Raw genomic sequence first — 14,810 nt, forward strand, 5'->3', positions numbered from 1 at the left:
ATAAAAAAAACTGCAAATTTCTACGTTTAAGCGAACTCTTAATCAACCAACGATGTTGCTTCGGATAAAATATCCTTTTAGTTTCAACGTTTAATTGAAAACGTCCATTATTCCTCGTATCATTTTCCATCGTACATATTCCGTTAATTACATTCACGCGGTATCAAAAAATTAACATCTACGGATTGTATATTCATTAAAATACACGTATTTGTGTATCATTAATCTTTGTTCCTTTCACTGCATTGTCGAAACTCCTAACGTATCCCGTATCGTGTTTCTATACGATCATAACGATGTCAGCCGACAGAGTCGAAGCTTTTACACGAGTCATTAAAAGGTGGAGGATGACCATTCAGCAGTGACTTTACACCTTGACCTCCTGATCGCAGATGGCGTGGTATCCTATTCGATGCCGCAAGGTGATAAAAGGGGTAATGGATGGGAATTCTTCGATGCCACCTACGATGGACACTGGGACGGGGAGCTACGACGTGGACTGGGCCAGCTGACAGACGGCAGGACGGGTCCTGATAACTTCAAACTGGGATACTACGATAACGATCGCACGCAGGGATGGGTTGGATGGAGAAACGACACACGTGGACAACCGGTCGAGATCAAGTTCGAATTCGACAAGGTTAGAGAGTTCTCGGCCATCCACATCTACTGCAACAATCAGTTCACCAAGGATGTTCAGGTGAGCGTTTTACTGATCGTTGAATTCTTCATTCGTTAATCGTCTCAGAGCGTAGTAGTAAAATTTGGGGCCAGTTTTATCGAAAACGAATATCTTTGTCGTTTAGTTAATTAACGATTTTATTAAAATACAATATCGTATACATGTAACATCGAGCGTGAGAGATTTGAGAAACAACATCGTGTTTCATTCGCAATCTTCTATCACTTAATTTTGCGTTATTAAATCACCCAAAGTTTTGTGGTTATGACGGAGAATTTCAGAAGTTTGTATAATATTCTTTTTATAAGTTACTCTCTTAGATTGTACAATCTTACGAACTTCTATAGAATTGCGATAATGTACTCTGTACGAAGTGTACAAATTTTTTCTCATCGTCGACTGTACATAGCGAACCTCCGCAAGAATCTATTATTCTAACACATTTTCCATACCTCGCAGTATTTCTCTGCTCGCCTTAATTAGCTCTAAGTTATTTCAAGATGGCAATTTAACGCGATTACGAAGAGGTCGTTGCCTCTGACCCTCGGTGCGACGTGAATCTTTAACGAAATTCCACACGTAAAAGCGCTGGGAAACATCATTCGATGGTTGAAATAAAAGATCCGAAATAAAATTCCACCGTACCTTTATAAATCGTGGATCTCGGTAAAATAAAGATAAAGTGGGAATTAAGAAGGAACAGGTTTTACGTCTAATTACGTATCCACGCCCTTGTCGCCAGCGTAAACACACAGAAAGCGAAATCGTTTACCCTCGCTTTGGCGACGTTATTCCTGTAACCCCCGTAAGGAATGCGCAAGCAGCGCACGATCAACAGGCTCACCATCCACAGTTGTTCGAGATCCTTTTACCGTTAGCTCGCTCTAGGTTGGTCGTTTCGGAGCGTCTCTTCCTTCTCCGTATCCCCCCACGGTTGATCGAATATTCCACTCGACGCTTTATCAGTCAGACGCCGGCTGAATATAAATACAATTTGAAACGGTAATTCCTGTAGTTGGGTATCTTCGGAGCGTGCCTTATTGGCTAGATCGCGCGATATTGCTTAAAAGCAGCAATAATCGGGACACGTGATCTCTGTTATTAAACAGCCCAGCGACTTACTTTCATCATCGGCGATCTAGCTTTCATTAGCATATGCTTTTAAGCCGAACGCATTAACGCTCGAATTCGCTCCCTTTTCGCTTTCAACGTTGGTATCGTGAATCTTTATGCTTCTCTGCCGGTCATTCGATTTAACGAAAATGATCCACTTGTATAAATAGGAATTATGTTAGGTTGTTACATGAAAATGCCAGATAAAGTATCTGTATCTACTGCACAGGATCTGTGAGAAGACCAGTGTCGTTCGATACTTCTTTCGAGTTTTAACCTATTTCCTATGGTCTATATAATAAATAATTCTTAATGACAAAGTGGTATTACTATGATAGTATGATTCCGTTACGTGATTATACATTACGAATATTCTTTTTAACGAAAAATAAAGAACGTTTCCTCTTATTACATTTATATTCACTGCCGAGCATACGACTGAATCAGGATGAATCATACATGCTGCGAGACAGCCTGTATATAAAAATTCCACTACGTTACGTTTGCTAACAACGTTACGAACGATCGTCGTTGGGAAAGAGCAGAGTAACGATATGACTGTTACTAATTCATTCCCGCTTCAAAATGCCATGAATTCGAGACGAGCTCGAGTCAAGGAAAGTTTCGCTTTAATTCCCCCGTGCTTCGTTAATTACAAAAATACGCGAGGTATTACACGCATGCCGGACGGTATTAAAGTGTGTTCACGCGAGCCTCGATTCTGACGCTTCCTCCTGTCCCTTCTTCTTTTTTTTTTTTTTCTTTTTTGGTCCCGTAAAATTAATGTAAATTCGCAAATCTAATACCAACGCGCGCGTGCGCGAACAGAAAAACGCTATCGCAGGTCGTTTGAAAACGCGGAAGAAACGTTGCCGCGTGTCGTTCGTTACGATTATAATCCAATGCGTGACGACGAACCGGAAATGAGTTGGCGAACTCGTGTTATTCGTGACATTCTTCGTCGCTTGGCCAATAATTCGATCCCTTGTACAATTTCCGTTTCGCTGCGATTTCGCGACCCTTCCGCGTCGTCCGCGTTAAGTTCGATAATATAATGCAAATACATCCGCCACTCGATCTGCTCGCCTCTCTCTTTCAACCCCCACGGCTCCACGCCACCCTCTGCATTGATACGGACACGATAGCGGCGGACGCATGCGACTCGAATGCGAAATCGGCCCGACAATGGAATTATTTCCGCCCGCGGAATAAAATTCACGATTACCATGCACAAAGAGATCAAAACTGCAGATTTATCCGATTCGACGAATCGTTGCTGACCCAGCGATTTGTCACTGGTATATCGATAACCAGAAGGATAATGTAACTCTTAAAGACAATGGTCGTAAAAGCTTTAATGTTTATTGATAACAAAGAGAATAATCGGAGGATTTGGAGCAGACAGCTGTATTTAACCCTGCTATGTTCCATTTGTATTTCAATCTCGTTCTGATTTTAGCAAACAGAAAGAATTCGTAACGTTTAAAACCGTGTTTGACATAAAATTGAGACGAGAAATCGTGCGCGCTAATGAAAATTCTTCCTTCGTATTCTGCCCAAATCGAATGTATCTTTTAACGTTAGAAAGATATAATCGGGTGGTAAATAACCGATAAAACGTGACAGGATTAAATCGTAACTGTTGAAATATTCAAACGTGTAAAAGCTTATTAGTAACGCGTATTAGGTGACTATCAATTTGTGGCACGTTCCGCAAAATGATTTGATTTCGATCGATGTCGAGTTGGTTTTTGTTGGTTTCCTCAAATTACTGGAAAATGGATCTGTTTTCAATTTTGATTTTCATGTGCCTCTATATTACGTATGCCCGAGTTTCAAATATTTGAAAGTTGAGAAACTGACGATGAATATCTAGGATTAACTCCGCGCAGATCATGGATAATCTGACTGATATAAGCGAAGTCTTTTGAGAGAAGATAGAATAGGAACGGAGAAGGGGGAAAAGCAAGAAAAAAAGGAGGAGAGAAATAGTATAATAGGAAAGATAATAGGGACGAGAAAGTAGGGAATAAGAGGAGAAAAAGAACAGAAACCTAAGAATCGAAGAGAGAGAGAAGGAAAGAAAAAGGAAGGAAAGAAAGTAAACCCCCGGTACCTATCTTTGCTAGCACCTCGCTAACCGATTCTAAATCTCTTTTGCCAAAAGTCAATCAAGACTCTTTTGCCCGTAAACCGTCTATATCTCGTCGGAGCTTTTTACCACTTCCTAACCGAGTAAAAAAGTCAAAGAAGCGTCGCTTATACAATCTTCGAGTTTCTACGGCAAGGCATTTTCGCGCGGCAGTAACGAAATCACGTTCCATGGAACGCGTACAACATTCTTATATAGAATTAATTATTTTCGCGTAATTAAATTTCTCCTCTATATACAACTTATAAACGAACTTCCCGCCAAAGACAATCGATAATATGCCAAACGATAAATAATCAAAAATGTTTCATTTATCTCGTTTCGCCACTTTCTGAAATAACATAGCGGCTTTGATATGAAAATTATTTATCGTACGCAAAAGCAACGCGCAAGCAAACACATCGCAATTAACATCGTAATCTTTTTCTTCGGAACGATAAACGCGAACACACTTTCGCTCCCGTTAACATCGCCGTGCTACGATAACGCAAATACTTGAAACGGCAATAACACACCGGTAGAGCGCGTTTGCCAGGCCACGCAATCCACAGGGTGCTCGTCGCAAATCCGCTTTAACTCGCGCGGCTGTTTTGCTCGTCGGCGTAGCGCATTTAAAGATTTGGTAGCGCGTGCGATGAAATATGCATGGACGATTATTGAACAGTATGTACTATAAATGGGGAGTGGCCGAATTTTGATTCGGATAAAAGCGTTCCGGGTATTTCGTGTATTTCGTAAGCGACAGGGTGCGTGGGTGGCCGAGGGTGCCCCTGGCATGTTCGGCTTTCAATCAATAAGGCTAAATCATACAATGTTAATCGAACATCGGTCGTATTCTCGCTCATCAAAAAATCATTTTCAATAATTGTTACCGTGATTATCTGACAACGGTCGTTCGTGTTCGCAACAGCGTATCTCCGTGTGCAACGTTGATAACCAGCCTGATGAACTTTAAAAATTTCATACGACGTCACGCTCATGAATACATTGACGCGGAGCATTTTGTCCGAATAAATAACACCGTTTAATTGAAACGTTCGATCTCCGCAGCTCGGGGCCGCGCTGTTCGACAGGCGCGCACCACCGACCAACACAGGAAGAGACTATATTTTCGGTATCAGCGATTTCACGCGCGCGGCCACGGTAAAGCTGACGATATTTTATTCAGCCATGACCAGTGGGACAGGTGGGGATAGGGTTGGGTAGAGGAAAAATCATCGGGACATTTCGACGGGGCTTGGCTGGCGTGCACGGCCCACGTTTTTCAAGGCAATTAATGCCGAAGATCGACAAACTGAGCGAACCGGAGAACGAACAAAATAGAGAGAGAGAGAGAGAGGGGAAGGGTAGAAAAAAAAATTCCCGCCTGCAGGAAAAGCGCGTTCACCGCGGAACGCAAATACGCGCGGCGGCGAACACCGGCGGGCGAAAAACGCGTTTGCGTTCCGATTCGACGTGTTGCGATCGTGGGAGAGCGGTCTTCCTCTGAACGACCACGGTAAGCGCTTTTTCGCCGTTCGACCGCGGAACGCGTGCAATTGAAACGAACCTGGGGGCAGCGGTAGATACGTGACGTGTTCGCGAGACCGACAAAACGGATGGATAAAAATTACGCGTACGAAATTCTTCACTTATCCCGGTCGCTAGCGTACGCAAATATGCATGCTCACGGGCCATCACGAATATTGTAAAAGAATGAGAGAAAAGAGAAACAGAGAAGAAGGGAGAGACAGAAGGAGAGGGAAAGAGAGGGAGAGAATACGGTAACAAGCGCGTATAATAAACTATGAACGGGAGGACGCTCTTTGACGCGGCAGCCCTCTGATACCGCCATGTCGGTGCCCTCTTGGTGGTCGAGTCTGAAAACAGAAGCACCCGAACACCCGATCGTCCTCCAGATTCCCTTCCGCGTCGCCAGGTTTTATATACAGAGTGACCCCGTCTACCGGCGTAGTTTCGCAAGCTCATAAACCGGAACCCCTCGCACAATGGCTGTGTCGGGGCTTTGCCCGTGGCGCATCTTTGATATCCAAATAACATTTTCCCCTTCGACGGAACCAGCCAACGAAACACGCCGCCTACGGGCGATAATAGACTGCGATACGAAACGCTATTCTCCTCCCACGCGTTTAAAAAAGCCCTGACGAGCGGCGTTTTGCCCGACGTTGCCAAAAGGGGCGGGCCTCTCCCGTTCGGGACAAAAAGGAGACGTCGCGTCGTCGTCGCCGTCGTCGTCTTTAAAGACGACAAGAAATTAGCTGCAAACGAACTGCGAAAGGAGCCGCTAACTTTCTAATTATTACGGGACTTTTTGGCTTGCAAACACGTAGTTTGTATATACCGGAGATGGAATTTTTCTTGCGAAACAATGTACTTGCCGAAGGATTCTAGATATGTACGCGTTGCAGTACGAGAGATCGTTCACGCGAACTTTTACTCGGCTCCCTCGAACTGCAACTTGATGCAATCGAGTCTCTTTGAAGCGCAAGGACAGTTTGAAAAAAGCAAGATAGGCGCGCAGACTTGTAGATGAAATACGTGTGCTCTCGATGAGTTTAGTCTTAAATGTTGCGGACTTGTGGAGGAAAAATGATTGTGAGTTGGACAAGTTGCTGGGGGTGGACAGTCGAATTTCCTGACTTGGTATTTTCTCGAGTGCATGTTTCGAGGAATTAGAAAATCCAATCTTTAGTTTATAATTAGTCACATCGAACTAACAGCTATAAAATAACAAAGCCCATTGGATTTAAGGAAAGAAAAAGGACTGCTAATTGCAAAAAAATTCCGCGTCATTGAGTTTTTTTCTTTCTTTACTATGTTATGAACTTCCCTGTTCCTTAATCCTTCCATTGCATATCTGAGATTGCACTTTGCGTAGCGGCTCACAGCAATCGTAAAATTTTCTCGCACATTTGTATTATAAGCGAATCGAATCCAATGACCTCATAGTCGTGCTCTAGTTGGATCATGGGATCGTCTGGATATAAACCCGGAACAATGGGATTTATTTGACATTACCGTGATAGTATCCCGGTTCCATGGCATACTATATCCACTATGGGACCTACCTGAGACCTTCCACGATATACGCACGGACTTACAGGATTCAACTAGAATTATCCCAAATCCGTGGACTCTGACAGTCTCTGTGGTCAAACACATCAAACTTACTGGCAACCATTTCAAAAACAAAATCACTTCAAATTCTCCTGATCCGACAAAAAACTTTTCAAACTCGTTAGATTTGACAAAATTATGGCGGAATCAGTTCTACCAGTCCTGTGATATTTTCTAATTCGAGTGACCCAGAACTAGCAGGTAACAAATCTTAGGACTACGATAATTCCAGCTAAAACTCATGTATCCACGATTGTGCCCACCATAGCGTGTTTAAATGTCATGAGTTCTAAAAAATACTCTTAGCTGTCTTCTGGTCAGTCCTAGATGATCTTACACGTTTCTTAAAACTCTCTGTTTGATCAGGTACAGTGGTAGAAATTAACTCACGTTTTCATTCTAAACGAAAACTTATAGACTTATCTAGCTTCTCTCTCGCTGAATGGTAATAAAATCCAGCCACGCGAATTTTCATTATCGAAACGACGAATCGAAATGAAGTGCTGAAGACAAAATCCTCTGATCGTACATCAACACCGGTTGTTCTAGACCGTAGACTATCGCGGTCTAGTTGCTCAAGTTGGAAGTAACGACACCGGGATATCGTTAAACGCGTGATACCTTGAGTCATAGAATTTCATTCGAAGTTCGAGCAGTAGATCATTTTAACGCGTTTGCTCCGATATTGGTTGATGCGCATAAACGAGATGGCGGCATCCGGTTTGATAGAAGTTGACGAAATCTCGAACATAAGTAACGAGATCACTTTGTGATTTTCTTGTATACGCGGAGAGATGTTTGGCGTAGCAATTTAATAAACGTAACGACCGAGACGTCTGCGAGTCGATTTACTTATTCCTTCTTCGTCGAAGAGAAGGAAACGAAAACGAGCAAACTCGACAAGCTGATAAGATCTTTCACTGCGTTTCTGACAGTGTGCAAATACTTTTCCTTGGTCGTGTAAGGACCGAAACCCGGTCTACTTCGCCGCCGGTTCACCGTTCCGGCTTGTCAAAGTGCATAAATTTCCGTGATTGCATCCTCTACCGGGTCTCGATGCAACGGTTCTTCGCCCCCTTCAGGTCCCAGGCTGCTCTCGTGTCAATTTTGTTTACGAATGCTCTTTCCTACGGACTCCATTTCAATTTCACCGGTGGGTGCGTTCCCTTTGACGGTCACGAATGGAAGCGAGCGCCGTCTATTCCGCATAATACATAAGACTCGACGACCGGCTAATGGGCGAAATGAGCCGCGTTGCACTGACCAAGCCTGCCGACTATTTTCACGCGAACCGAATCGAATCCGGCTCTGCATGATTTTTTAAAAACGTCCGAGCTCTCGCTTTGCAGGATGTAACGAAACGTCGAGTCGACTAATTAAAAGCACCATCCAGTTTCGTCTGTCAAATCATCTCGTTAAATTACACGTAGGCCACTGGATCTACGTACGTAGATGGAGGAAGCATGAAAGAACCGACGAATCGATACGATGACGAGATAGAAGGAAAAATCCGTGCATGAACGAAAGATTAGAACGTTTTAAAACGTTTATACACGCTGCTACGTTGTACTCGAATCGTCGATAGAATGAAATAATGTTGCTCTTTGAGCGTAAGGCTCTCTGTTTGCGCGAGAACTGCAGATACGTTTCAACGAAATCATTTTCCCGGTCCAGAGGAAAAAAGAGCCGCTCGCCGGGCCGGGCTTCTCCATTTTTCTTCGTTGAACCGTACTGTAAAAAAGAGATTTACTTCCAGATCAGTTATTGCGCTTCATCCGGTATATTATATCGGATAATCCGTGCGCGGCTTCCGTCTCTCTGCATCTGACTCCTGGCGCGGTCGCGCGCGTTCTCTACCCGCACACATTCGCACAGCTTTTCCTCGCTTGTCTCTCGTCGAGCTTCGATTGAATACACGGCCGGTGTCGACGGACCTTCGCCACCGAAATCCACCCCGAAGAGACGACAAGGGTGAAGCAAACGAGTTTTATGACGATCCACCAGCAGGGAACCACCAGGCAAAGCGACGGATACAGGAACATCGATATCGATAGCGGCGGGATAAACGCCTCGTTCTCTTTCTCTTTCTCGTTTCTCTGTCTATCTCCGTCCGTCTCTACGCCGTCGTTGGGATATCGTTTCCGACTCCCATCGGGCCTGAAACGAATCTTTCGTAATTGGATTTACATGACGCGAATTACGATAACGAAATCTTCGGGAACCGATTCGACGACGAATCCGTTCCAGATGTTGCCCCGCGGTTGTGACAATCGCATTATCGACTTTCGGCTCGTACGCCACCGCAACGCCGCGCCGGCTGAAAGCAAGTTTTCCTTCCACGGATAATTCGATAGCCCGTAAAACAGCGAATAGTAGTTTTTCCATGGTCTTTCGTTCGAATTGAAATTTCAAGGATTTCCTTTTTTTTTTTTTTTTACGGAACTCGTTTCACCTTTTGAGGTCTACATACGTATGTTTATAGCTGTTGGTTCAAAGTACGGTTTTACCATTTATACCGATACAATGAGAAAGCACATTGTTAAGAACATTTCCTAGAAGCGATTTTCAACAGGTCTACGTCGGACACATGCGTCTGGATCGTCTTCAGTTGGTGACTAATATATGCAAATAAGCGTTAAACTGTCGCGGTAGAATCGACAAGTCGCAAAGCAACACGTTACCGTACACTCGTACGCTCATAACGTTGTAGTCGGTGAAAACGATGTAAGGAGTAAATTAGAAAATTTCCTACGGTTTACGTAACAAACAGCATCGATGGCATATATCGCGTGTAATATTGAAGACGAATGTAGCCGATGTAGCCTATCATCGAAAAATATGTATATCCCTTTCGTAATATCAATCCTCGTATCGTAGTAAGAAAATAGCAATCCTTACAAACTGACAATTCCAAATTCACATCGCGCGTGCTCCGTACAAAGTTCGAGCTCGTTATACACGAAATGTCTCAAATAACTCGTTTCAAACCTCGTAACATGTAAATTTCAGCTGCTGACCTATTTTAAAATCTCGTTTCACAAGTTGCGCCAAGTATACCCGTATTATTCGACAATATTTTTTTACCCGGAAATTAACAAAATTTCCAATTATCGTTCGTGTCTCTCGATCCGGAGCGATTCGCATTATTATCCACTTCGGATTTCACCGCTCGACAGGCTGCACCGTCGAAAATTCAATTTGTCCTCTTTCGCTCGTTATTTTGTTTTTCCTTTCTTCTTTTTCTCTATTTTTCTTTTTTACTTGACATTTTTGTCAACGTGAAATTCGATGGTGGCTGCAGTTTTTATTCCTTTCGATAGCTTCAATTTTCATCTTCCACGCGACGTTTTTTACGTGCGCTTTCATAGCAAAGCAAAAAAAAAGAAGAAAGAAGAGCGAGATAGAAAAAATGTAGAGGGGGAAAGGAAAAAAGAGAGAAGAGAGGGAGAGACGGGGAACAAAAAACGGACGAGATGGATCGTAAAATACTCAAATCCCGTGACGACCGGCAAGATCATACGAACGTAGCGCCGATACAACGCTGGCTAAGTAAAGCCTTTTGCGACCTCGGATAATATCCCTGATTTATGATCAGATCATATACCCTATCGAACTTCAGGGACGTATTAAACTTTTATAACGTTCTCAAAAGTCATACGACTTTCGTTTTGCCTCTTCGTTCTATCTCTTCCTCTGTTTCTTCCGCGCCGGAGGATCGTATTTTACTTTGTTCCTAAATCTTCTTCGGCGAAGAGCGGGTTTTCACGTCGGCTCTATCCATCAACGTCTCACTTCGTCTACGTCTGTTTTATTTCGTCTATACGCCGGCTTATTTAGGTTTCCGATGTATTTTAAGGCCACCTCGATCAATCTCTCCCGGTTACCGCCACTTTGATAGAAATGGATCTTTGTTTCGTTCCGTTCTCTTCTAATATGCAGATACTTTGTTTCTGAACTTCGATCCAGAGGATAAAATAGACGAGCATTCTTCCTATCGAATGAAACTTGGATCGTCAGATCGTTGAAGTTTGGTCAATTCTTCTATAGAAGAATTTTTCAATCTCGTAAGATGTCCACGTATTCGAAATAAAAATCTAAAAAATATTTAAATATTCAAGTTACAGATCTGATCAACCGCCGTTTTAACTACAATAGCCGATCCCACTATCTCCAATTTCTTCTCTTTTCAAATCTTTTGACCTTCCTCTGTCAGACTCGCGCTGTATTCATTCAGTTCTAACTTATTGTTAGATTTCTATGTTACTTCTTATTGGATCGTAAATCATAAATCGCAAATAGAAAAGATTCGACCAAGAACGCCTCAAAATTTCATATTATATCGCGCCCCAAACCTAAACCACCCGAGGTTGCGTGTCTCCAATATCTTCACGTGTCTGTTTACGTGTCTCAGAGCTGTTTCCTATTGGCACGAAGAGTTATATTCCACTTCTATTATCGTACAAAGTCCACGGATCTTCTCTCTCAGAAAATTTCTTCCTTTCTCTCTCTCTCTCTCTCTCTCTCTCTGTTATTCTTTCTCCTATCTGGACTGACAAAAAATTATACTTTATTTTTCAGATATTTTCCCAAGTCGACATACTGTTCAGTATCGGTGGCAAATATTACACGGGCGAGCCAATAACATATACCTACATGGAGGACAAGATCTTCGAATCATCTAGAAACATCACCATCAAGCTCCATCATCGAGTCGGCAAGTACGTGAAGTTGAGGCTTCACTTCTCCGACAGATGGATCATGATCAGCGAGGTGACCTTCGATTCCGGTAAGCGAGCAAAATTCCTCATGTTCGAACAATCGCGCGCCAGTCGACGTGAAAATATTGGGATTCGCGGCTCCCTCTCGAAAGAACAAGCACACGAAACACGCGATCCCCGCGGTATGATATATCGCACAATCTTCATCGAAACATTTCTCGCTCCCCGGTCTGAAGTGTCGAGCGATAAAACGTACAGTACCCGTAGTACGTTCACGCATGTACATATATATATATGTATATACATATAGGTTTATATCAGCGTTCGTTCCCCGGGTCTGAGGATAAAAACGTATCGCAGGATAAAAACAATAGCTAAGGAAGAAAGTCCTGTCACGCGTCGTACTGCCGCCGCGGCGAAAACTTAAAACGAAAAATTTCTGCTTGTGACGCAAAATCGTTTTTGCGGCACCCAGACTTTTGGTCGTGAACGCCGTAGGGAGAAGGAACGCACAAACGGTATTTCTTTTTGTAATTCCAGTCGTTTCATTCGGATTTGACGTGACTCGTAGTCTGCCGGGGCTCGCAGGCTCCGCGATTCCGCGCTCAACCCTCTTTCCACTCCCACCGATTTTCCACCCCGTACACACCAATCTGACAGACCAGCCAGCGACTGTCAATCATCGAGGAATAAAACCAGGCCCGTGTGTATATAAATTGATACACGGTAATTGACAACGGCTTATTATATATCTGTCAGTCAAACGATTTCGATTAAGTCGTACACACGCTGTCTATAGACAGAAAGAAAGAAAAAAAGGAAAGATAACAGGTGGATAAGTTCTCATGCAGAAGGATGAATCGCAAATCGAACCTCGCTTCGCTACCGCTTCTGCTGCTCGTTGCTTGTTTTATTATCCTTTGCCCTGCTTTTTTTTCTTCCTTTCCTTCTCTCTTTCCCGCTAGCGCTCCATATTTTTCTTCCACGCGAATGAAAACCAGGTCTGCCTTCGGTATATACGGACAGGTCAACGTAGCTGTTTCAATAGAAATCAAGTTGTCCGGACGAAGACAGCAGAAATAACGACACGAATGTTAGACAGGTTAAAGCGTTTTATCAACGAGACGATATAAAATCGCGAACGTACGAATAACGGAGTGTCCTCGATCCTCTCGACCGAATACAGCTTCCGTACGATTTAACGCGGCATTCGATGGAAATCGTCTCGTTGCGTCGAGTTTAGCCGCGTTTACAGAATATTCTGTCTTCCGTATTGTATAAAGAGGATTTATAATAGAAACACGAGGTTATCCAGGATCGTGAAATGCGAAGCAGATCTTCCATTTTAAAACACGATATAAGAGCTAAGATTTTAATAAATATCCACAAAAATTTTGTGCGAATCGAGAATTGCGAATCGCGATATTCGACGAAGAAGTTCACCCGAGTTTTAGGCGTTGAAATACTAAGCGTACGGTTTGATAAATCTTCTGAAAATGTTTGTTAAATTTAATAATTGGGAATCGAGAATTGTAGTCTCTAGTCGATCGAAACAAATTCTTTAGATTTCATGCGTATTCGAGATACTCGTACATAATAATATTTGAAAAAGATTCTGGAAAATGTTTGTCGGATTCAAAGATCTCGAATCGACGTCCCTGTGGATAAGATTCTCCGTCGAGTTAGCGGTAAAAATTGACGGTAGCCTCGAATGCGAGTCCTTGTCCCGTTTCGTTCGCGTCTTTCGAATTAGTTCATTTTTCCGTGCGATTAAATCGACGAACGGTCCGGTTCGGCGCAGTCACGGGAAAAGAAATCCAATTAATTCGAAGATGATGTACAAACCGGCGGATAGAAGGAGGAAGAAAAACGAGAAGCAACCGAGGGCAGAGAAAAATCTAACGGGAGAAGAAAGAAGGGATTAAACAAGCTTTGGCGTTCGTTGAAAAAGGTACCGGAACAACAAGAATGAAACGCGCTAAAACTCTCCTCGTTTCCAGCGAGCGGCCATGGTTCTGTGAAGAAAAATTCTTTGTTATCCGTAGCGGAGGGATTAAACGCAACGGTGCTCGAGTCACCGAACAATTGAACAGAAGAGTCTGCCCTCCTCGTATAAACCGTGTCACGAAACTCGACTTCCGAGCTTTATCATTTAACCCAAGAGCATTTCTAAATAGACCTCAAAGACGCTCTTCGAGCGGAAGAATCGATGAATGAAAAGAGAATCAGCCAACGATCGAGGCAACGTTAAATGCGCTGGTTTTCGTAGAACCACGTGTGAAATCAACTTACGTGTGTATGCGCTACGCGTACATGGAACACCGTGTAATCTGTTTTTCCTTCTTTCTTCTTAAATTAAACGCGGCAAAACGCGTCGCATCGAAGATAACGCGTCACAAACCGAGACCACGAAGGAACAGCGCTGAAAGAAGACTTAACATTATACAAGGTATTCGTGGCACAAAGGGTCCTTTGTCAGCGAGATTTGCCCACCTAACAACAGGTTCATAAAGTGGGCATGAAACTCTTCCAGACTACGTTCCGTCGTCCGCTGTTTTTTCCATCTCAAAGGATGTACATGGAACTGTACGGCGGACAATTTTCCCGTCGAGCAAATAGCGGTTGGAAAAAGCTGAGACGTAGACTCAAGCGAAATACGGGATCGTTGAATCGATAAGGTCGTATATCTGAAGTATATAATAATATTCCAAGAGGATATTAAATATTTATGTATAGAAAATCGAGGTCTGAAAAGAAACTTTCATAACCGTGGCACAGAAAATATTCCATCGAGAAAGATCGTCAAGGTGTTATACGACCTAATAAAGGATTGGTCATTATATCAGGATTTTCTGAGGATAATAAATGATCCGAGAGAAAAGTACCATTGGGAAGGGAACCCTTCTTAATCGTGTTCTATCATTTCACGAGATCTCCGGAAGGAATCCTAATCGAAATCGTGTTTTTACACAGGTAAACGAATCGGCCGGCAACATCGACGAAACGAATCCGAAACGATTCATCGATT

The 14,810-nt window shown here is 43.1% G+C and overlaps 1 protein-coding gene across 2 annotated transcripts in view; it reads left to right on the forward strand.

The window, feature by feature from the left end:
* Positions 1-14,810, forward strand: part of LOC117233158 (discoidin domain-containing receptor 2-like) — a 157,968-nt gene that overhangs the window by 107,921 nt on the left and 35,237 nt on the right. For both annotated transcript variants that reach the window (XM_033493187.1, XM_033493188.1), the window contains exons 6-7: positions 393-700; positions 11,643-11,850. In XM_033493187.1, coding sequence (XP_033349078.1) covers positions 393-700; positions 11,643-11,850 — 516 coding nt within the window. The remainder of the gene's footprint in view (positions 1-392; positions 701-11,642; positions 11,851-14,810) is intronic.

The sequence above is a fragment of the Bombus vosnesenskii genome, unplaced genomic scaffold (assembly GCF_011952255.1).
Source record: "Bombus vosnesenskii isolate JDL3184/JDL3185 unplaced genomic scaffold, Bvos_JDL3184-5_v1.1 scf7180000013295, whole genome shotgun sequence".
Lineage (NCBI taxonomy): Eukaryota > Metazoa > Arthropoda > Insecta > Hymenoptera > Apidae > Bombus > Bombus vosnesenskii.